At 48.6% G+C, this 25,820-nt stretch overlaps 1 protein-coding gene across 1 annotated transcript in view; it reads right to left on the bottom strand.

The window, feature by feature from the left end:
* Positions 1-24,323, bottom strand: part of WNT5B (Wnt family member 5B) — a 92,514-nt gene extending 68,191 nt beyond the window's left edge. Inside the window, exon 1 of the mRNA XM_077267032.1 lies at positions 23,391-24,323. Within this exon, the coding sequence (XP_077123147.1) occupies positions 23,391-24,293 (903 nt within the window). The 5' untranslated portion in view covers positions 24,294-24,323. The remainder of the gene's footprint in view (positions 1-23,390) is intronic.
* Positions 24,324-25,820: the final 1,497 nt, after the last annotated feature.

The raw sequence follows: 25,820 nt of genomic DNA on the forward strand, positions 1-25,820 counted from the left end.
GAGTGGTACTGTGCAGTGTATATATACAGGAGGAGTGGTACTGTGCAGTGTATATATACAGGAGGAGTGGTACTGTGCAGTGTATATATACAGGACAGGAGGAGTGGTGCTGTGCAGTGTATATATACAGGAGGAGTGGTACTGTGCAGTGTATATATACAGGAGGAGCGGTGCTGTGCAGTGTATATATACAGGAGGAGTGGTACTGTGCAGTGTATATATACATGTGGAGTGGTACTGTGCAGTGTATATATACAGGAGGAATGGTACTGTGCAGTGTATATATACAGGAGGAGTGGTACTGTGCAGTGTATATATACAGGACAGGAGGAGTGGTGCTGTGCAGTGTATATATACAGGAGGAGTGGTACTGTGTAGTGTGTATATACATGTGGAGTGGTACTGTGCAGTGTATATATACAGGAGTGGTGGTGCTGTGCAGTGTATATATACAGGAGGAGTGGTGCTGTGCAGTGTATATATACAGGAGGAGTGGTGCTGTGCAGTATATATATACAGGAGGAGTGGTGCTGTGCAGTATATATATACAGGAGGAGTGGTACTGTGCAGTGTATATATACATGTGGAGTGGTACTGTGCAGTGTATATATACAGGAGGAGTGGTACTGTGCAGTGTATATATACAGGAGGAGTGGTACTGTGCAGTGTATATATACAGGACAGGAGGAGTGGTGCTGTGCAGTGTATATATACAGGAGGAGTGGTACTGTGCAGTGTATATATACAGGAGGAGTGGTACTGTGCAGTGTATATATACAGGAGGAGTGGTACTGTGCAGTGTATATATACAGGAGGAGTGGTACTGTGCAGTGTATATATACAGGAGTGGTGGTGCTGTGCAGTGTATATATATATAGCCAAAAAAACAAAAAATCAGGCGGCACTGTCCTATTGTATTCTGGCTCCTCAGTGGAAATCAAGAACATATGTCCTACTATGCCGTACTTTAGAAGACTTCAGGTGCTCCTTCAAGGAAAACAGTCACTTAATCCAAAATATCTTATGAGAACGAATAATGAGGGCACTCACCCGTCTTCATTAAAATTATTCCTTTATTTACGGGTCCATAGAAGCGCAGGACCGCGCGAAACGGCCGTCGTCGTTCTCCTCTGCTCACACGGGCTGAGGCCCCCTCTCTCTCCCCCGGCCATATCGGTTCTCTGGATGTATTTTTGCAAATAAAGGAATAATTTTAATGAAGACGGGTGAGTGCCCTCATTATTCGTTCTCATAAGATATTTTGTATATATATATAGGGGGAGTGGTGCTGTGCAGTGTATATATACAGGGGGAGTGGTACTGTGCGGTGTATATATATAGGGGGAGTGGTGCTGTGCAGTGTATATATATAGGAGGAGTGGTACTGTGCAGTGTATATATACAGGAGGAGTGGTACTGTGCAGTGTATATATACAGGAGGAGCGGTGCTGTGCAGTGTATATATACAGAAGGAGTGGTACTGTGCAGGGTATATATACAGGGGGAGTGGTACTGTGCAGTGTATATATACAGGAGGAGGGGTACTGTGCAGTGTATATATACAGGAGGAGTGGTACTGTGCAGTGTATATATACAGGAGTGGTGGTGCTGTGCAGTGTATATATATAGGGGGAGTGGTGCTGTGCAGTGTATATATACAGGGGGAGTGGTGCTGTGCGGTGTATATATATAGGGGGAGTGGTGCTGTGCAGTGTATATATATAGGAGGAGTGGTACTGTGCAGTGTATATATACAGGAGGAGCGGTACTGTGCAGTGTATATATACAGGAGGAGTGGTACTGTGCAGTGTATATATACAGGAGGAGTAGTACTGTGCAGTGTATATATACAGGAAGAGTGGTGCTGTGCAGTGTATATATACAGGAGGAGTAGTACTGTGCAGTGTATATATACAGGAAGAGTGGTGCTGTGCAGTGTATATATACAGGAGGAGCGGTACTGTGCAGTGTATATATACAGGAGGAGCGGTACTGTGCAGTGTATATATACAGGGGGAGTGGTACTGTGCAGTGTATATATACAGGAGGAGTGGTACTGTGCAGTGTATATATACAGGAGGACTGGTACTGTGCAGTGTATATATACAGGAGGAGTGGTACTGTGCAGTGTATATATACAGGACAGGAGGAGCGGTGCTGTGCAGTGTATATATACAGGAGGAGTGGTACTGTGCAGGGTATATATACAGGGGGAGTGGTACTGTGCAGTTTATATATACAGGAGGAGTGGTACTGTACAGTGTATATATACAGGAGGAGTGTTATGTGCAGTGTATATATACAGGAGGAGTGGTACTGTGCAGTGTATATATACAGGACAGGAGGAGTGGTACTGTGCAGTGTATATATACAGGAGGAGTGGTACTGTGCAGTGTATATATACAGGAGGACTGGTACTGTGCAGTGTATATATACAGGAGGAGTGGTACTGTGCAGTGTATATATATAGGAGGAGTGGTACTGTGCAGTGTATATATACAGGAGGAGCGGTACTGTGCAGTGTATATATACAGGAGGAGTGGTACTGTGCAGTGTATATATACAGGACAGGAGGAGTGGTACTGTGCAGTGTATATATACAGGAGGAGTGGTACTGTGCAGTGTATATATACAGGAGGACTGGTACTGTGCAGTGTATATATACAGGAGGAGTGGTACTGTGCAGTGTATATATATAGGAGGAGTGGTACTGTGCAGTGTATATATACAGGAGGAGCGGTACTGTGCGGTGTATATATACAGGTGGAGTGGTGCTGTGCAGTGTATATATACAGGGGGAGTGGTACTGTGCAGTGTATATATACAGGGGGAGTGGTACTGTGCAGTGTATATATACAGGGGGAGTGGTGCTGTGCAGTGTATATATACAGGGGGAGTGGTGCTGTGCGGTGTATATATACAGGGGGAGTGGTACTGTGCAGTGTATATATACAGGGGGAGTGGTGCTGTGCAGTGTATATATACAGGGGGAGTGGTGCTGTGCAGTGTATATATACAGGGGGAGTGGTGCTGTGCAGTGTATATATACAGGGGGAGTGGTGCTGTGCGGTATATATATATATATATATATATACACTCACCGGCCACTTTATTAGGTACACCTGTCCAACTTCTTGTTAACACTTAATTTCTAATCAGCCAATCACATGGCGGCAACTCAGTGCATTTAGGCATGTAGACATGGTCAAGACAATCTCCTGCAGTTCAAACCGAGCATCAGTATGGGGAAGAAAGGTGATTTGAGTGCCTTTGAACGAGGCATGGTTGTTGGTGCCAGAAGGGCTGGTCTGAGTATTTCAGAAACTGCTGATCTACTGGGATTTTCACGCACAACCATCTCTAGGGTTCACAGAGAATGGTCCGAAAAAGAAAAAAAATCCAGTGAGCGGCAGTTCTGTGGGCGGAAATGCCTTGTTGATGCCAGAGGTCAGAGGAGAATGGGCAGACTGGTTCGAGCTGATAGAAAGGCAACAGTGACTCAAATTGCCACCCGTTACAACCAAGGTAGGCCTAAGAGCATCTCTGAACGCACAGTGCGTCGAACTTTGAGGCAGATGGGCTACAGCAGCAGAAGACCACACCGGGTACCACTCCTTTCAGCTAAGAACAGGAAACTGAGGCTACAATTTGTACAAGCTCATCGAAATTGGACAGTAGAAGATTGGAAAAACGTTGCTTGGTCTGATGAGTCTCGATTTCTGCTGCGACATTCGGATGGTAGGGTCAGAATTTGGCGTAAACAACATGAAAGCATGGATCCATCCTGCCTTGTATGGAGCATCTTTGGGATGTGCAGCCGACAAATCTGCGGCAACTGTGTGATGCCATCATGTCAATATGGACCAAAATCTCTGAGGAATGCTTCCAGCACCTTGTTGAATCTATGCCACGAAGAATTGAGGCAGTTCTGAAGGCAAAAGGGGGTCCAACCCGTTACTAGCATGGTGTACCTAATAAAGTGGCCGGTGAGTGTATAATTATATATATATATATATATATATATATATATATAGGGGGAGTGGTGCTGTGCGGTGTATATATACAGGAGGAGTGGTGCTGTGCAGTGTATATATATAGGGGGAGTGGTGCTGTGCAGTGTATATATATAGGGGGAGTGGTGCTGTGCAGTGTATATATATAGGGGGAGTGGTGCTGTGCAGTGTATATATATATATAGGGGGAGTGGTGCTGTGCAGTGTATATATATAGGGGGAGTGGTGCTGTGCAGTGTATATATATAGGGGGAGTGGTGCTGTGCAGTGTATATATATAGGGGGAGTGGTGCTGTGCAGTGTATATATATATAGGGGGAGTGGTGCTGTGCAGTGTATATATACAGGAGGAGTGGTACTGTGCAGTGTATATATACAGGAGGAGTGGTACTGTGCAGTGTATATATACAGGACAGGAGGAGTGATACTGTGCAGTGTATATATACAGGACAGGAGAAGTGGTGCTGTGCGGTGTATATATACAGGAGGAGTGGTACTGTGCAGTGTATATATACAGGAGTGGTACTGTGCAGTGTATATATACAGGAGGAGTGGTACTGTGCAGTGTATATATACAGGAGGAGTGGTGCTGTGCAGTGTATATATACAGGGGGAGTGGTACTGTGCAGTGTATATATACAGGAGGAGTGGTGCTGTGCAGTGTATATATACAGGAGGAGTGGTGCTGTGCAGTGTATACATACAGGAGGAGTGGTGCTGTGCAGTGTATATATACAGGAGGAGTGGTACTGTGCAGTGTATATATACAGGGGGAGTGGTACTGTGCAGTGTATACATACAGGAGGAGTGGTGCTGTACAGTGTATATATACAGGGGGAGTGGTACTGTGCAGTGTATATATACAGGAGGAGTGGTGCTGTGCAGTGTATATATACAGGGGGAGTGGTACTGTGCAGTGTATATATACAGGGGGAGTGGTGCTGTGCAGTGTATATATACAGGAGGAGCGGTGCTGTGCAGTGTATATATAGGGGGAGTGGTGCTGTGCAGTGTATATATACAGGAGGAGTGGTGCTGTGCAGTGTATATATACAGGAGGAGTGGTGCTGTGCAGTGTATATATACAGGAGGAGCGGTACTGTGCAGTGTATATATACAGGAGGAGTGGTACTGTGCAGTGTATATATACAGGAGGAGCGGTACTGTGCAGTGTATATATACAGGAGGAGTGGTACTGTGCAGTGTATATATACAGGAGGAGTGGTACTGTGCAGTGTATATATACAGGAGGAGTGGTACTGTGCAGTGTATATATACAGGAGGAGTGTACTGTGCAGTGTATATATACAGGAGGAGTGGTGCTGTGCGGTGTATATATACAGGAGGAGTGGTGCTGTGCGGTATACAGGCGCAGTGTCCTCTGCTGGAGGTGTGCTGGGGTCTTCCATCTCAGCAGGTGTCGGGGGCAGTTGGGGGTCTGCAGTGGGGTCTGTATGTGCAGCTCTTCGCTCTCAGGATCAGACTTTTCTTCTTCATCCTCACTGACTCTCGGGATAATCCACATTCTTGTCCATCCAGGAATCGTCCGCACATTTCACACATGATAGGATTGGATACAGCAGCTCAGCGACCGCATCACATGTTGCAGAATTAGATACAGCAGGCCAAGGCAGTTTCACACAACAGGATTAGATACAATGTTTTAGCAGATCAGGTCACATAATCAGATTAGATACATAGCTCAGCAGACAGTATCACACATCGAAAGCTTAGATACACTTAATGATGCTATGTGACCAAAGCCAGGTCCATCCAGAGCTTTCTGATTCATGAAAAATACAGTAAATGAAACAGGGAAACAATGTATCAACTGACAGCAATGTTACATGTTCTGGTACATGGTACATGGTGACCGTTACCATGGAAACGGCACAATCTGATCATAAATGTGAACCGATTCCCTGACACCAAGCAGAGGCCATTACTGTTCTTTTTCACAGTCTGTATGGTACAATTATTATTTAACTATCTGCAGGGAAACCTAATTATATTAACAGCTGCCAGAGGGTGAAGGAGACCAACTTGGGACTATATTTACAGGTGCCAGAGGAATAAGGAGACTGACTTGGGGAACATACTTGGCATTACATTAGCGCATCCAGAAGATGTAGGAAACTACCTATGGAACTTACTGGGAACAACAGTTACAGCTGCCAGAGGGGGAAGGAGACCAATAAATTTACTGTGCACTCTATTTAAAGATACTGCAGGATGAGAGAGACGGCGGCCGAGTGCGCACTTTCGCTCCATCCATGGAGAGGTTCCGCAGAGCACCAGCCTCATAATTCCAGACCCCCGTTCTCATGGCCACTGGGGGTCCCACAGACAGACGCCAGTGACCGGGAAGTATCCCCCACCCTATGGATAGGATTAACCCTTTATGAAGGGCCAGCAGGACATCCCCTATACAGGAGCCATGGGGGGGCCACTCTGGGATGGGGTCAGGGTTAAAGGGACGGTCGGGCCCCAGCACTGTGTTACGCCTCTGCCCTACAAAAAAAACTCCTGAAATTTGGTCAAAGGACAAAGGTTTGTTAGCTGCTGACACGAGGAAGATGCTGAGGGGACAATCCCGGCCCAAACCTGCGCTCCTCCACCGCCCAGACGCCATGTCCCTCAAGGTTTATAAACTTGGGGCAACATGTGTCCTAGATTAACTGGGAGGCTCTGGAAAGGGGGAGCCTCGGCAACGTGAGACGATGGAGGCCAGGGAGGAAACGGAGGGTGGGCCGGGGAGTATGGGGGGGATGGAGAACAGGCTCATGTGCAGACTGAAAAATCATTTTTATTACGACGACATCTCCGCAGGATTAGACCATTACAGAAATGTATCTGCAGGAGGCGGCAGGCACACCAGGGGTTAATACATGTACAACATGACAGCCACATGGCAGCACCAAAACAGCGCAGACTGCAGCCACATAGTGCCCAAACAGCACAGACTGCAGCCACATAGTGCCCAAACAGCAAACTGCAGCCACATAGTGCCCAAACAGCGCAGACTGCAGCCACATAGTGCCCAAACAGCACAGACTGCAGCCACATAGTGCCCAAACAGCAAACTGCAGCCACATAGTGCCCAAACAGCAAACTGCAGCCACATAGTGCCCAAACAGCAAACTGCAGCCACATAGTGCCCAAACAGCGCAGACTGCAGCCACATAGTGCCCAAACAGCACAGACTGCAGCCACATAGTGCCCAAACAGCACAGACTGCAGCCACATAGTGCCCAAACAGCACAGACTGCAGCCACATAGTGCCCAAACAGCACAGACTGCAGCCACATAGTGCCCAAACAGCACAGACTGCAGCCACATAGTGCCCAAACAGCACAGACTGCAGCCACATAGTGCCCAAACAGCACAGACTGCAGCCACATAGTGCCCAAACAGCGCAGACTGCAGCCACATAGTGCCCAAACAGCACAGACTGCAGCCACATAGTGCCCAAACAGCACAGACTGCAGCCACATAGTGCCCAAAGAGCAAACTGCAGCCACATAGTGCCCAAACTGCGCAGACTGTAGCCACATAGCAGTGCCCAAACAGCACAGACTGCAGCCACATAGTGCCCAAACAGCAAACTGCAGCCACATAGTGCCCAAACAGCGCAGACTGCAGCCACATAGTGCCCAAACAGCACAGACTGCAGCCACATAGTGCCCAAAGGGCAAACTGCAGCCACATAGTGCCCAAACTGCGCAGACTGCAGCCACACAGCAGTGCCCAAAAAGCACAGACTGCAGCCACATAGTGCCCAAACAGCAAACTGCAGCCACATAGTGCCCAAACTGCACAGACTGCAGCCACATAGTGCCCAAACTGCGCAGACTGCAGCCACATAGTGCCCAAACAGCGCAGACTGCAGCCACATAGTGCCCAAACAGCACAGACTGCAGCCACATAGTGCCCAAACAGCAAACTGCAGCCACATAGTGCCCAAACAGCGCAGACTGCAGCCACATAGTGCTCGAACAGCAAACTGCAGCCACATAGTGCCCAAACAGCACAGACTGCAGCCACATAGTGCCCAAACAGCAAACTGCAGCCACATAGTGCCCAAACTGCGCAGACTGCAGCCACACAGCAGTGCCCAAACAGCACAGACTGCAGCCACATAGTGCCCAAACAGCAAACTGCAGCCACATAGTGCCCAAACTGCACAGACTGCAGCCACATAGTGCCCAAACTGCACAGACTGCAGCCACATAGTGCCCAAACAGCGCAGACTGCAGCCACAGTGCCCAAACAGCACAGACTGCAGCCACATAGTGCCCAAACAGCAAACTGCAGCCACATAGTGCCCAAACAGCGCAGACTGCAGCCACATAGTGCTCGAACAGCAAACTGCAGCCACATAGTGCCCAAACAGCACAGACTGCAGCCACATAGTGCCCAAACAGCAAACTGCAGCCACATAGTGCCCAAATTGCGCAGACTGCAGCCACATAGTGCCCAAACAGCGCAGACTGCAGCCACATAGTGCCCAAACAGCAGACTACAGCCACATAGCAGCGCCCAAACAGCGCAGATTGCAGCTACATAGCAGTGCCCAATACTCACCCTGACAGCAGGGAAGAGCCCAACTAGGACCACAAGGAGTCGGGCAGTGACCACCACGAATAACACATTATTGCCATATAGTAGCGAGGAGACCGGCAGCGGCCATACAGCAGCAGTGGTCTGTATAGCGAAGCCCACACCATGTCACTACAGAGCTGTATTCATAACTCTGTAGGTGTACGTGATATTACAAACTAGAAGTCTTCTGGTTAACCAGCAGAATAGTGAGTGCAGCTCTGGGGTATAATACAGGATGTAACTCAGGATCAGTAATGTAATGTATGTACACAGTTACTGCACCAGCAGAATAGTGAGTGCAGCTCTGGGGTATAATACAGGATGTAACTCAGGATCAGTAATGTAATGTATGTACACAGTGACTGCACCAGCAGAATAGTGAGTGCAGCTCTGGGGTATAATACAGGAGGTAACTCAGGATCAGTAATGTAATGTACGTACACAGTGACTGCACCGGCAGAATAGTGAGTGCAGCTCTGGGGTATAATACAGGATGTAACTCAGGATCAGTAATGTAATGTATGTACACAGTGACTGCACCAGCAGAATAGTGAGTGCAACTCTGGGGTATAATACAAGATGTAACTCAGGATCAGTAATGTAATGTATGCACACAGTGACTGCACCAGCAGAATAGTGAGTGCAGCTCTGGAGTATAATACAGGATGTAACTCAGGATCAGTAATGTAATGTATGTACACAGTGACTGCACCAGCAGAATAGTGAGTGCAGCTCTGGGGTATAATACAAGATGTAACTCAGGATCAGTAATGTAATGTATGCACACAGTGACTGCACCAGCAGAATAGTGAGTGCAGCTCTGGAGTATAATACAGGATGTAACTCAGGATCAGTAATGTAATGTATGTACACAGTGACTGCACCAGCAGAATAGTGAGTGCAGCTCTGGAGTATAATACAGGAGGTAACTCAGGATCAGTAATGTAATGTATGTACACAGTGACTGCACCAGCAGAATAGTGAGTGCAGCTCTGGAGGATAATACAGGATGTAACCCAGGATCAGTAATGTAATGTATGTACACAGTGACTGCACCAGCAGAATAGTGAGTGCAGCTCTGGAGTATAATACAGGAGGTAACTCAGGATCAGTAATGTAATGTATGTACACAGTGACTGCACCAGCAGAATAGTGAGTGCAGCTCTGGAGGATAATACAGGATGTAACTCAGGATCAGTAATGTAATGTATGTACACAGTGACTGCACCAGCAGAATAGTGAGTGCAGCTCTGGGGTATAATACAGGAGGTAACTCAGGATATTGAGGCCCCTTGGAACGGTCAGAAAAGATGGAGGGTCCCTTGTCGTCTACAAGCAGTAGGATATCAGTATTGTCTGCAGCCTCCTCTCCTGCTCGGCGTCAGTCCCTCTGATTATTTGATGGATAGTTCAAAGAAAAGATGGCTTCTATTAGGCGGCGCCCTCTCCTCTCTTACACCTTATCTATATTCTCTCAGCCCTTTCATCTATTAGGGGCAGGAAGCCTCCTCCGGCCTCCAGTGTTTGCGGACCCCCCGGTCCTCCTGTTACCTTGTATCCTTTTAGGTTAAATCCTAATCAAAGACGTTTTCCCAAACATTCGCTTTACTAATAAAGATCGCTGTAAGGATGGTGGTGCACGGTGGTGGTCGGTGGTGCACGGTGGTGGTCGGTGGTGCACGGTGGTGGTCGGTGGTGATGGGGGGGAGGGGGTGATGGGGGTGGGAGTCTCCTCATATACACAGCCCAAAGTAGCCAATATGTTCTTCACAAATATAAGAATTAGTCACTGAAATCCAGTTTGTCATCCGGCTCAGTCACCCCTCGGGGTATAACATCAGGCTCCATCGCTTCATGGCCGAGCAGCCGTACATCACCAAGCACAATGCTGAGCGTCGGATGGAGCGGGGTAAAGCCGCCACCACTGGACTCTGGAGGAGACGTGTTCTGTGCAGAGACGGATCGCACTTCTCTATATGCGTCTGATGGCCGTTATCTGTCCCCACAAGCTCCATACAAACACGGGGAGAACATGAGGGGCCGCACAGAGCCCGGACCCCAACCTCATCCAACACCTATAATAATGGAGATGGGGATCCCGGACCCCCCAATATCGGGTTCTGATCCCTGATCTGATAGGTTTTTTTTTTAAGCTTGGAGACAATTTAATTAGACATAAAATTATAACATTGCGTCTTCTTGCAGCTGCCACTAGAGGGAGATTACAGCAAACAGAGCAACAGAGAGCAAATGATCAGCTGCCAGAAGGAGAAGGAGACAGATTCCGTATGTAGGCTGCGGCCAACAGCGCCAGCAGGGACACACACTATGCCAACAATGCAAATTACTCTAAAAATCACCTTACAAGACTTTTTGGTATGAAAATGTTCTCATCTATCTGTACAGCGCTACGGATTATGACGGCGCTATAGAGGCAAATTCAGAACAGAAGGCAGTTTTATTAGCAAAATTAATAACACAAAAAATAGGATCAAATCACAATACAGACTGGAACCTCCTGAAATTCACACCCGATCATCATCATCTAATGACTACAAGACACAAAATCACATGACCGCGTGTTACTCACAACGAGAAGGAACGGTTCTAAAACAGAAGATCCAGTCACCAATCTGTCATAGTCACACAGAGAAGTGACCAAGAAGAGACAGAAGACACGTGAGGAGCAAGGAAGTATCCGAAAGAAAAAAAGATAAAAGAAAAGTGATAAAAATATATAAAACATATAACAATTATATTCCTACACATAGGGGCAGTATTATAGTAGTTACATTCTTGTATATAGGAGCAGTATTATAGTAGTTATATTCTTGTACATAGGGGCAGTATTATAGTAGTTACATTCTTGTATACAGGGGGCAGTATTATAGTAGTTATATTCTTGTACATAGGGGCAGTATTATAGTAGTTATATTCTTGTACATAGGGGCAGTATTATAGTAGTTATATTCTTGTACATAGGGGGCAGTATTATAGTAGTTATATTCTTGTACATAGGAGCAGTATTATAGTAGTTATATTCTGTACATAGGGGCGGTATTATAGTAGTTATATTCTTGTACATAGGGGCAGTATTATAGTAGTTATATTCTTGTACATAGGGGCAGTATTATAGTAGTTATATTCTTGTACATAGGGGGCAGTATTATAGTAGTTATATTATTGTACATAGGAGCAGTATTATAGTAGTTATATTCTTGTACATAGGAGCAGTATTATAGTAGTTATATTCTTGTACATAGGGGCAGTATTATAGTAGTTATATTCTTGTACATAGGGGCAGTATTATAGTAGTTATATTCATGTACATAGGGGCAGTATTATAGTAGTTATATTCTTGTACATAGGGGGCAGTATTATAGTAGTTATATTCTTGTACATAGGGGCAGTATTATAGTAGTTATATTCTTGTATATAGGGGCAGTATTATAGTAGTTATATTCTTGTACATAGGGGCAGTATTATAGTAGTTATATTCTTGTACATAGGGGCAGTATTATAGTAGTTATATTCTTGTACATAGGGGCAGTATTATAGTAGTTATATTCATGTACATAGGGGCAGTATTATAGTAGTTATATTCTTGTACATAGGGGCAGTATTATAGTAGTTATATTCATGTACATAGGGGCAGTATTATAGTAGTTATATTCTTGTACATAGGGGGCAGTATTATAGTAGTTATATTCTTGTACATAGGGGCAGTATTATAGTAGTTATATTCTTGTACATAGGGGGCAGTATTATAGTAGTTATATTCTTGTACATAGGGGCAGTATTATAGTAGTTATATTCTTGTATATAGGGGCAGTATTATAGTAGTTATATTCTTGTACATAGGGGCAGTATTATAGTAGTTATATTCTTGTACATAAGGGCAGTATTATAGTAGTTATATTCTTGTACATAGGGGCAGTATTATAGTAGTTATATTCATGTACATAGGGGCAGTATTATAGTAGTTATATTCTTGTACATAGGGGCAGTATTATAGTAGTTATATTCTTGTACATAGGGGGCAGTATTATAGTAGTTATATTCTTGTACATAGAGGGCAGTATTATAGTAGTTATATTCTTGTACATAGGGGCAGTATTATAGTAGTTATATTCTTGTACATAGGGGCAGTATTATAGTAGTTATATTCTTGTACATAGGGGGCAGTATTATAGTCGTTATATTCTTGTACATAGGGGCAGTATTATAGTAGTTATATTCTTGTACATAGGAGCAGTATTATAGTAGTTATATTATTGTACATAGGAGCAGTATTATAGTAGTTATATTCTTGTACATAGGAGCAGTATTATAGTAGTTATATTCTTGTACATAGGGGCAGTATTATAGTAGTTATATTCTTGTACATAGGGGCAGTATTATAGTAGTTATATTCTTGTACATAGGGGCAGTATTATAGTAGTTATATTCATGTACATAGGGGCAGTATTATAGTAGTTATATTCTTGTACATATGGGACAGTATTGTAGTAGTTATATTCTTGTACATAAGGGCAGTATTATAGTAGTTATATTCTTGTACATAGGGGCAGTATTATAGTAGTTATATTCTTGTATATAGGGGCAGTATTATAGTACTTATATTCTTGTACACAGGAGCAGTATTATAGTAGTTATATTCTTGTACATAGGGACAGTATTATAGTAGTTATATTCCTGTACATAGGGGCAGTATTATAGTACTTATATTCTTGTACATAGGAGCAGTATTATAGTAGTTATATTCTTGTACATAGGAGCAGTATTATAGTAGTTATATTCTTGTACACAGGAGCAGTATTATAGTAGTTATATTCTTGTACACAGGGGCAGTATTATAGTAGTTATATTCTTGTACATAGGGGCAGTATTATAGTAGTTATATTCTTGTACATAGGAGCAGTATTAGAGTAGTTATATTCTTGTACATAGGAGCAGTATTAGAGTAGTTATATTCTTGTATATAGGGGCAGTATTATAGTAGTTATATTCTTGTACATAGGGGCAGTATTATAGTAGTTATATTCTTGTACATAGGGGCAGTATTATAGTAGTTATATTCTTGTACATAGGGGCAGTATTATAGTAGTTATATTCATGTACATAGGGGCAGTATTATAGTAGTTATATTCTTGTACATAGGGGCAGTATTATAGTAGTTATATTCATGTACATAGGGGCAGTATTATAGTAGTTATATTCTTGTACATAGGGGGCAGTATTATAGTAGTTATATTCTTGTACATAGGGGCAGTATTATAGTAGTTATATTCTTGTACATAGGGGGCAGTATTATAGTAGTTATATTCTTGTACATAGGGGCAGTATTATAGTAGTTATATTCTTGTATATAGGGGCAGTATTATAGTAGTTATATTCTTGTACATAGGGGCAGTATTATAGTAGTTATATTCTTGTACATAGGGGCAGTATTATAGTAGTTATATTCTTGTACATAGGGGCAGTATTATAGTAGTTATATTCATGTACATAGGGGCAGTATTATAGTAGTTATATTCTTGTACATAGGGGGCAGTATTATAGTAGTTATATTCTTGTACATAGGGGCAGTATTATAGTAGTTATATTCTTGTACATAGGGGGCAGTATTATAGTAGTTATATTCTTGTACATAGGGGCAGTATTATAGTAGTTATATTCTTGTACATAGGAGCAGTATTATAGTAGTTATATTCTTGTACATATGGGACAGTATTGTAGTAGTTATATTCTTGTACATAAGGGCAGTATTATAGTAGTTATATTCTTGTACATAGGGGCAGTATTATAGTAGTTATATTCTTGTATATAGGGGCAGTATTATAGTACTTATATTCTTGTACATAGGAGCAGTATTATAGTAGTTATATTCTTGTACACAGGAGCAGTATTATAGTAGTTATATTCTTGTACATAGGGACAGTATTATAGTAGTTATATTCCTGTACATAGGGGCAGTATTATAGTACTTATATTCTTGTACATAGGAGCAGTATTATAGTAGTTATATTCTTGTACATAGGAGCAGTATTATAGTAGTTATATTCTTGTACATAGGGACAGTATTATAGTACTTATATTCTTGTACATAGGAGCAGTATTATAGTAGTTATATTCTTGTACACAGGAGCAGTATTATAGTAGTTATATTCTTGTACATAGGGACAGTATTATAGTAGTTATATTCTTGTACATAGGAGCAGTATTAGAGTAGTTATATTCTTGTACATAGGAGCAGTATTATAGTAGTTATATTCTTGTACATAGGGGGCAGTATTATAGTAGTTACATTCTTGTATACAGGGGGCAGTATTATAGTAGTTATATTCTTGTATATAGGGGCAGTATTATAGTAGTTATATTCTTGTACATAGGAGCAGTATTATAGTAGTTATATTCCTGTACATAGGGGCAGTATTATAGTAGTTATATTCTTGTACATAGGAGCAGTATTATAGTAGTTATATTCTTGTACATAGGAGCAGTATTATAGTTGTTATATTCTTGTACATAGGGGGCAGTATTATAGTAGTTATATTCTTGTACATAGGGGCAGTATTATAGTCGTTATATTCTTGTACATAGGGGCAGTATTATAGTAGATATATTCTTGTACATAGGAGCAGTATTATAGTAGTTATATTCTTGTACATAGGAGCAGTATTATAGTAGTTATATTCTTGTACATAGGGGCAGTATTATAGTAGTTATATTCTTGTACATAGGGGCAGTATTATAGTAGTTATATTCTTGTACATAGGAGCAGTATTATAGTAGTTATATTCTTGTACATAGGAGCAGTATTATAGTAGTTATATTCTTGTACATAGGGGGCAGTATTATAGTAGTTATATTCTTGTACATAGGGGCAGTATTATAGTCGTTATATTCTTGTACATAGGGGCAGTATTATAGTAGATATATTCTTGTACATAGGAGCAGTATTATAGTAGTTATATTCTTGTACATAGGAGCAGTATTATAGTAGTTATATTCTTGTACATAGGGGCAGTATTATAGTAGTTATATTCTTGTACATAGGGGCAGTATTATAGTAGTTATATTCTTGTATATAGGGGCAGTATTATAGTAGTTATATTCTTGTACATAGGGGGCAGTATTATAGTAGTTATATTCTTGTACATAGGGGCAGTATTATAGTAGTTATATTCTTGTATATAGGGGCAGTATTATAGTAGTTATATTCTTGTACATAGGGGCAGTATTATAGTAGTTATATTCTTGTACATAGGGGCAGTATTATAGTAGTTATATTCTTGTACATAGGGGCAGTATTATAGTAGTTATATTCATGTACATAGGGGCAGTATTATAGTAGTTATATTCTTGTACATAGGGGCAGTATTATAGTAGTTATATTCATGTACATAGGGGCAGTATTATAGTAGTTATATTCTTGTACATAGGGGGCAGTATTATAGTAGTTATATTCTTGTACATAGGGGCAGTATTATAGTAGTTATATTCTTGTACATAGGGGGCAGTATTATAGTAGTTATATTCTTGTACATAGGGGCAGTATTATAGTAGTTATATTCTTGTATATAGGGGCAGTATTATAGTAGTTATATTCTTGTACATAGGGGCAGTATTATAGTAGTTATATTCTTGTACATAGGGGCAGTATTATAGTAGTTATATTCTTGTACATAGGGGCAGTATTATAGTAGTTATATTCATGTACATAGGGGCAGTATTATAGTAGTTATATTCTTGTACATAGGGGGCAGTATTATAGTAGTTATATTCTTGTACATAGGGGCAGTATTATAGTAGTTATATTCTTGTACATAGGGGGCAGTATTATAGTAGTTATATTCTTGTACATAGGGGCAGTATTATAGTAGTTATATTCTTGTATATAGGGGCAGTATTATAGTAGTTATATTCTTGTACATATGGGACAGTATTATAGTAGTTATATTCTTGTACATAAGGGCAGTATTATAGTAGTTATATTCTTGTACATAGGAGCAGTATTATAGTAGTTATATTCTTGTACATATGGGACAGTATTGTAGTAGTTATATTCTTGTACATAAGGGCAGTATTATAGTAGTTATATTCTTGTACATAGGGGCAGTATTATAGTAGTTATATTCTTGTACATAGGAGCAGTATTATAGTAGTTATATTCTTGTACACATGAGCAGTATTATAGTAGTTATATTCTTGTACATAGGGACAGTATTATAGTAGTTATATTCCTGTACATAGGGGCAGTATTATAGTACTTATATTCTTGTACATAGGAGCAGTATTATAGTAGTTATATTCTTGTACATAGGAGCAGTATTATAGTAGTTATATTCTTGTACACAGGAGCAGTATTATAGTAGTTATATTCTTGTACATAGGGGCAGTATTATAGTAGTTATATTCTTGTACATAGGGGCAGTATTATAGTAGTTATATTCTTGTACATAGGAGCAGTATTAGAGTAGTTATATTCTTGTACATAGGAGCAGTATTATAGTAGTTATATTCTTGTACACAGGAGCAGTATTATAGTAGTTATATTCTTGTACATAGGGACAGTATTATAGTAGTTATATTCTTGTACATAGGAGCAGTATTATAGTAGTTATATTCTTGTACATAGGAGCAGTATTAGAGTAGTTATATTCTTGTACATAGGAGCAGTATTATAGTAGTTATATTCTGTACATAGGGGGCAGTATTATAGTAGTTACATTCTTGTATACAGGGGGCAGTATTATAGTAGTTATATTCTTGTATATAGGGGCAGTATTATAGTAGTTATATTCTTGTACATAGGAGCAGTATTATAGTAGTTATATTCCTGTACATAGGGGCAGTATTATAGTAGTTATATTCTTGTACATAGGAGCAGTATTATAGTAGTTATATTCTTGTACATAGGGGGCAGTATTATAGTAGTTACATTCTTGTATACAGGGGGCAGTATTATAGTAGTTATATTCTTGTATATAGGGGCAGTATTATAGTAGTTATATTCTTGTACATAGGAGCAGTATTATAGTAGTTATATTCCTGTACATAGGGGCAGTATTATAGTAGTTATATTCTTGTACATAGGAGCAGTATTATAGTAGTTATATTCTTGTACATAGGGGGCAGTATTATAGTAGTTACATTCTTGTATACAGGGGGCAGTATTATAGTAGTTATGTTCTTGTAGATAGGGGCAGTATTATAGTAGCTATATATTTTTACCACTTATGTTACCAGTTTCCCCCATTTCTGGCAGTCCCGTTCTCTCCTTTTCTGGATAATCCTCTATAACAGACACTAGATAAGGTTGATACCTGATGGCATGGAGGGTCCGGGGTATGGAGAGGCGGAGGATTCGGGGTATGGCGAGGCGAAGGGTTCAGGGTACGGAGGGTTCGGGGTACGGAGGGGTGGAGGGTCCGGGGTACGGAGGGTTCGGGGTACGGAGGGGCGGAGGGGCCGGGGTACGGAGGGTTCAGGGTACGGTGGGTTCGGGGTACGGTGGGGCGGAGGGTCCGGGGTACGGAGGGTACGGGGTATGGCGAGGCGGAGGGTACGGAGGGTTCGGGGTACGGAGGGGCGGAGGGTCCGGGGTACGGAGGGTTCAGGGTACGGTGGGTTCGGGGTACGGTGGGGCGGAGGGTCCGGGGTACGGAGGGTTCGGGGTACGGTGGGGCGGAGGGTCCGGGGTACGGAGGGTTCGGGGTACGGAGGGGCGGAGGGTCCGGGGTACGGAGGGTTCAGGGTACGGTGGGTTCGGGGTACGGTGGGGCGGAGGGTCCGGGGTACGGAGGGTTCGGGGTACGGAGGGGCAGAGGGTCCGGGGTACGGAGGGTTCGGGGTACGGAGGGGCGAAGGGTCCGGGGTACGGTGGGGCGGAGGGTCCGGGGTACGGAGGGTTCGGGGTACGGAGGGGCGGAGGGTCTGGTGTACGGACGTTTCTGTTGTCGTGTTGTGCAGATTCTCGTCTGCTTCTGTCAGTAGATGTCTATGGAGCCACAGAGGTCGCATTCTTGTAGTTTTCTGTTCTTGCCATTAGACATTTTGTTTTCTTTTAGAATCACAACTGAGGGTTTGTTACAATTTTATGACAACAACAATCATATTTAGGAAACCTTCCTTCTGCACTGACCGACACCTCGCCTCTGTAAATCTGCCAATCTAACCAATCAGAAAACAGGTTATATCTCGTCATGGCGGGTTAGAAAGTGAAATCTGAGCTCTGATTGGTTGGCGAAACACAGTCAGGAAGTGGAAGCTATTAGCAACCAATCAGGTTGGCAGGATTTGACTGGTTGCTAAGGGCAGAGGTTTCACTTTCCTTTTAGTTTGGTTGCTATGGGCAACCCCCTTCACGCTAGTTATCACCGTGCTCGGACGCACCTGGGCCAGATTTCGGGGCCGACGCTCACCGTCCCCCATTACTGGAGCGCAGGGGGCTGTAATATGACGCGTTACCACAACAACACTGCGTTACATAGTTGCTGCCCCTTTAAATCTGACAGCACAGATCATCGTCCAATTACTAAGTCCGACAACTCTCAGGCGCCCAATAATTCACCCGACAACCCTGAGAAGAGCTCGCCATGTATCTTACACCACAAGGAAGCAGCGGACGCCGAAATTAAAGGGTTAACGTCATTATCAACTCTCTGCTGACTGGGAAAGCTGGGTGACCGCCAACATGGCCGCCGTGCCCGACAACTGGATGGCAGGAGTGTCTGTACAGACAGGTGTCAGGGGAGACGGGCGAGCGGGACACTGTCAGCACAGCTCCCAGGAGGGGACATGGAGCAGGCGGCATCTGTCAGCGCCCACATCAGCGGAGGACGGACCCCCGGAGGCGGCACAGGACAAAGCGAGGGGGGGGGGACAAGCAGACCGGGGGGGGGGACACAGACAGGGGGGGAGGAGGGGGACAACCAGACCGGGGGGGAGGAGGGGACAAGCAGACCGGGGGGGGACACAGACAGGGGGGGAGGAGGGGGACAACCAGACCGGGGGGGAGGAGGGGGACAACCAGACCGGGGGGAGGTGGGGGACAAAAAACCGTGGGGGGAGGGGGGACAAACAGTCCAAGGGGGGCCAAACAGACCAGGGGGAGGGGGAACAAACAGAACAGGGGGAGGAGGGGGACTAACAGACCGGGGGAGGAGGGGGACAAATAAATCGTGGGGGGAGGGGGGACAAACAGACCAGGGGGGGACAAACAGACCCGGGGGAGGGGGGGACAAACAGACCAGGGGGAGGAGGGGGACAAATAAATCGTGGGGGGAGGGGGGACAAACAGACCAGGGGGAGAGGGACAAACAGACCAGGGGGAGGAGGGGGACAAACAGACTAGGGGGAGGAGGGGGACAAACAGACCAGGGGGAGGAGGGGGACAAACAGACCAGGGGGAGGAGGGGGACAAAACCGTGGGGAGGGGGGGACAAACACAGACCGGTGGGGAGGAGGGGGGGGCACAGACCGGGGGGAGGAGGGGGGGACACAGACCGGGGGGGAGGGGTTGGGATGCACAGACCGGGGGGAGGAGGGGGAGAAACAGACCGGGGGGTGACAAACAGACCGGGGGGGACACACAGACCAAGGGGAGGGGGGACAAACTGACAGGGGGGACGAGGAGGGACACAGACCGGAGGGGCAAACAGACCGGGGGGAGGGGGGGACAAACAGAAAGAGGGGGAGGGAGGGGGGACAAACTGACCGAGGGAGAGGGGGAGGGACAAACAGGCCGGGGGAACAAACTGTCTGGGGGGAGGGGGTGTCAAGCTGACCGGGGGGACAAACAGACCGGGTGGGGGGGCAGACAGACAAGGGGGAGAGGGGAGACAAACAGACTGGGGGGAGAGAGGGAGGGGGACACAGGGGCCAGGGGGAGAGGGGTGGGACTCAAACCGGGGAAGGGGGGACGCTTGATTATACTGGATGCAGAAGAAGGGTCCAAACGAGGAGGGGGGTATACAAATCCTAACATGAAGTAAGGGAACAAACCTCATTTCAAAGGGGGATTCTATAGACCCCAAACTGGAAGGTGGGTACAGACATTACACCAGATGGAAGGAGGGGGAGCTCCGGACGCTCTTACACTCGGGGGCTGCCGGTCAGTGATGGGGGTCTGGGCTCCGGACGCTCTTACACTTGGGGGGGCTGCCGGTCAGTGACGGGGTCTGGGCTCCGGACGCTCTTACACTCGGGGGGCTGCCGGTCAGTGATGGGGGTCTGGGCTCCGGACGCTCTTACACTCGGGGGGCTGCCGGTCAGTGACGGGGTCTGGGCTCCGGACGCTCTTACACTCGGGGGGCTGCCGGTCAGTGATGGGGATCTGGGCTCCGGACGCTCTTACACTCGGGGGCTGCCGGTCAGTGATGGGGGTCTGGGCTCTGGACGCTCTTACACTCGGGGGGCTGCCGGTCAGTGACGGGGTCTGGGCTCTGGACGCTCTTACACTCGGGGGGCTGCCGGTCAGTGGCGGGGTCTGGGCTCCGGACGCTCTTACACTCGGGGGGCTGCCGGTCAGTGATGGGGGTCTGGGCTCCGGACGCTCTTACACTCGGGGGGCTGCCGGTCAGTGGCGGGGTCTGGGCTCCGGACGCTCTTACACTTGGGGGGGCTGCCGGTCAGTGACGGGGTCTGGGCTCCGGACGCTCTTACACTCGGGGGGCTGCCGGTCAGTGATGGGGGTCTGGGCTCTGGACGCTCTTACACTCGGGGGCTGCCGGTCAGTGACGGGGTCTGGGCTCTGGACGCTCTTACACTCGGGGGGCTGCCGGTCAGTGATGGGGGTCTGGGCTCCGGACGCTCTTACACTCGGGGGGCTGCCGGTCAGTGACGGGGTCTGGGCTCCGGACGCTCTTACACTCGGGGGGCTGCCGGTCAGTGATGGGGGTCTGGGCTCCGGACGCTCTTACACTCGGGGGCTGCCGGTCAGTGATGGGGGTCTGGGCTCTGGACGCTCTTACACTCGGGGGGCTGCCGGTCAGTGACGGGGTCTGGGCTCTGGACGCTCTTACACTCGGGGGGCTGCCGGTCAGTGGCGGGGTCTGGGCTCCGGACGCTCTTACACTCGGGGGGCTGCCGGTCAGTGGCGGGGTCTGGGCTCCGGACGCTCTTACACTCGGGGGGCTGCCGGTCAGTGACGGGGTCTGGGCTCCGGACGCTCTTACACTCGGGGGGCTGCCGGTCAGTGATGGGGGTCTGGGCTCCGGACGCTCTTACACTCGGGGGGCTGCCGGTCAGTGACGGGGTCTGGGCTCCGGACGCTCTTACACTCGGGGGGCTGCCGGTCAGTGATGGGGGTCTGGGCTCCGGACGCTCTTACACTCGGGGGGCTGCCGGTCAGTGATGGGGGTCTGGGCTCCGGACGCTCTTACACTCGGGGGGCTGCCGGTCAGTGACGGGGTCTGGGCTCCGGACGCTCTTACACTCGGGGGCCTGCCGGTCAGTGACGGGGTCTGGGCTCCGGACGCTCTTACACTCGGGGGGCTGCCGGTCAGTGATGGGGGTCTGGGCTCCGGACACTCTTACACTCGGGGGCTGCCGGTCAGTGATGGGGGTCTGGGCTCCGGACACTCTTACACTCGGGGGGCTGCCGGTCAGTGATGGGGGTCTGGGCTCCGGACACTCTTACACTCGGGGGGCTGCCGGTCAGTGATGGGGGTCTGGGCTCCGGACGCTCTTACACTCGGGGGCTGCCGGTCAGTGATGGGGGTCTGGGCTCCGGACACTCTTACACTCGGGGGGCTGCCGGTCAGTGATGGGGGTCTGGGCTCCGGACGCTCTTACACTCGGGGGGCTGCCGGTCAGTGATGGGGGCTGGGCTCCGGACACTCTTACACTCGGGGGGCTGCCGGTCAGTGACGGGGTCTGGGCTCCGGACACTCTTACACTCGGGGGGCTGCCGGTCAGTGATGGGGGTCTGGGCTCCGGACACTCTTACACTCGGGGGCTGCCGGTCAGTGATGGGGGTCTGGGCTCCGGACACTCTTACACTCGGGGGCTGCCGGTCAGTGATGGGGGTCTGGGCTCCGGACGCTCTTACACTCGGGGGGCTGCCGGTCAGTGACGGGGTCTGGGCTCCGGACACTCTTACACTCGGGGGGCTGCCGGTCAGTGATGGGGGTCTGGGCTCCGGACGCTCTTACACTCGGGGGGCTGCCGGTCAGTGACGGGGTCTGGGCTCCGGACGCTCTTACACTCGGGGGGCTGCCGGTCAGTGATGGGGTCTGGGCTCCGGACGCTCTTACACTCGGGGGGCTGCCGGTCAGTGACGGGGTCTGGGCTCCGGACACTCTTACACTCGGGGGGCTGCCGGTCAGTGATGGGGTCTGGGCTCCGGACACTCTTACACTCGGGGGGCTGCCGGTCAGTGATGGGGTCTGGGCTCCGGACGCTCTTACACTCGGGGGGCTGCCGGTCAGTGACGGGGTCTGGGCTCCGGACGCTCTTACACTCGGGGGGCTGCCGGTCAGTGACGGGGTCTGGGCTCCGGACGCTCTTACACTCGGGGGGCTGCCGGTCAGTGATGGGGTCTGGGCTCCGGACGCTCTTACACTCGGGGGGCTGCCGGTCAGTGACGGGGTCTGGGCTCCGGACGCTCTTACACTCGGGGGGCTGCCGGTCAGTGATGGGGTCTGGGCTCCGGACGCTCTTACACTCGGGGGGCTGCCGGTCAGTGACGGGGTCTGGGCTCTGGACGCTCTTACACTCGGGGGCTGCCGGTTAGTGATGGGGTCTGGGCTCCAGTACTGGGGTCCTTACCTGCATGTCCGGGGGTCTCCTGCTCGGGGGATGATTAAGGCTCCCAAATCCAACACAACAGGACGCAGCGCACAGATACATCCAGTGCTGGCGACACCCGCGGGTCACCGGGCGCCGGGCAGCATAGTCCGGTCCTAGATCAGTACTGTACAATCCCCGGTCCGTGCGTAGTCCGGGCTCCCGGTACACGGTGATGGCCCCTGGATTCGCTCCTGTCCACGGTGTCACACCGTGGAGACACTTGGGAGCCTGTGTCCGGTTCTCTCTCCGGTTCTCTCCCCGGTATCTCCGATTCTCCCCCCGGTTCTCTCCAGTTCTCTCCCCGCTGTCTCTGGTTCTCTCCCCGGTATCTCCGATTCTCTCCCCGGTGTGTCCGGTTCTGTCCCCGGTTCTCTCCCCGGTGTGTCTGGTTCTGTCCCCGGTTCTGTCCCCGGTTCTGTCCCCGGGGTCTCCGGTTCTCTCCCCGGTGTGTCCGGTTCTGTCCCCGGTTCTCTCCCCGGTGTGTCTGGTTCTCTCCCCGGTGTGTCTGGTTCTGTCCCCGGGGTCTCCGGTTCTCTCTCCCCGGGGTGTCCGGTTCTGTCCCCGGTTCTCTCCCCGGTGTGTCCGGTTTTCTCTCTGGTTCTGTCCCCGGATCTCTCCCCGGTGTGTCCGGTTCTCTCTCCCCGGTGTGTCCGGTTCTCTCTCCCCGGTGTGTCCGGTTTTCTCCCCGGTGTCTCCGGTTCTCTCTCCCCGGCGTGTCCCGTTCTCTCCCCGGTGTGTCCCGTTCTCTCCCCGGTTCTGTCCCCGGTTTTCTCTCCGGTTCTCTCCCCGGTGTCCGTCTCCGTCCCGCACTCCACAGATGAGAACTTGTTTCAATAGGAGCCGTAACTCTAAAACCACGCCCCTCTGTATATCCCCGCCCATTATTTGGCGACCACGCTCACAAAGCAGTGAAACCCCGCCCATGTGCCTTGTTCCCGCCCCTCAGAGGCGCCGCTCGGAGCGCAGGTGACAGTGACAGGAAGGTGATGAGCGACGAGGACAGTGATGACGTCACTGAGGTGTAATGTATGACGTCACTCCCGTACTGGCGGCACAGTACGATCCCCGCCGTGTGCTGCCGGGAATACACGGACGTGTGAGTTAGGGCTGAGGCGCTCCCGTTATAATCTGCCAATACAAGTCTATGGGTCCGTGAGACTCGTGCAGCACACGGAGGCGTCAGTGTAATCACTGCCAGGAGAAGCGGCGGCATGTGTCTGTACACACGGATGGAAAACGGACACTGGCGGCACTGTTATTATGGGGGCACCTGCCTGGCACTGTTGCGGGGGCCCTGTGTGCCAGGTTTCGCTGCTCTTGCCCCTTCCTGCGGTGGGCACTGTTACGGGGGCCCTGTGTGCCAGGTTTGGCCCCTCTTGCCCCCTCTCTCCTGCGGTGGGTGCTGTTGCAGGGGTCCTGTGTGCCAGGTTTCGCCCCTCTTGCCCCCTCTCTCCTGTGGTGGGCACTGTTGCAGGGGCCCTGTGTGCCAGGTTTCGCCCCTCTTGCCCCCTCTCTCCTGTGGTGGGCACTGTTGCGGGGGTCCTGTGTGCCAGGTTTGGCCCCTCTTGCCCCCTCTCTCCTGCGGTGGGCACTGTTGCAGGGGCCCTGTGTGCCAGGTTTCACCCCTCTTGCCCCCTCTCTCCTGCGGTGGGTGCTGTTGCAGGGGTCCTGTGTGCCAGGTTTCGCCCCTCTTGCCCCCTCTCTCCTGCGGTGGGCACTGTTGCAGGGGTTCTGTGTGCCAGGTTTCGCCCCTCTTGCCCCCTTTCTCCTGCGATCGGAGCTGTTGCAGGGGCCCTGTGTGCCAGGTTTCGCCCCTCTTGCCCCCTCTCTCCTGTGGTGGGCACTGTTGCGGGGGTCCTGTGTGCCAGGTTTGGCCCCTCTTGCCCCCTCTCTCCTGCGGTGGGCACTGTTGCAGGGGCCCTGTGTGCCAGGTTTCACCCCTCTTGCCCCCTCTCTCCTGCGGTGGGTGCTGTTGCAGGGGCCCTGTGTGCCAGGTTTCGCCCCTCTTGCCCCCTCTCTCCTGTGGTGGGCACTGTTGCGGGGGTCCTGTGTGCCAGGTTTGGCCCCTCTTGCCCCCTCTCTCCTGCGGTGGGCACTGTTGCAGGGGCCCTGTGTGCCAGGTTTGGCCCCTCTTGCTCCCTCTCTCCTGTGGTGGGCGCTGCTGCAGGGGTTCTGTGTGCCAGGTTTCACTCCTCTTGCCCCCTCTCTCCTGCGGTGGGTGCTGTTGCGGGGGTCCTGTGCCAGGTTTGGCCCCTCTTGCCCCCTCTCTCCTGCGGTGGGTGTTGTTGCGGGAGCCCTGTGTGCCAGGTTTCGCCCCTCTTGCTCCCTCTCTCCTGTGGTGGGCACTGTTGCAGGGGTCCTGTGCCAGGTTTGGCCCCTCTTGCTCCCTCTCTCCTGTGGTGGGCGCTG

Source organism: Ranitomeya variabilis, chromosome 5 (assembly GCF_051348905.1).
Source record: "Ranitomeya variabilis isolate aRanVar5 chromosome 5, aRanVar5.hap1, whole genome shotgun sequence".
Taxonomy (NCBI): Eukaryota; Metazoa; Chordata; class Amphibia; order Anura; family Dendrobatidae; genus Ranitomeya; species Ranitomeya variabilis.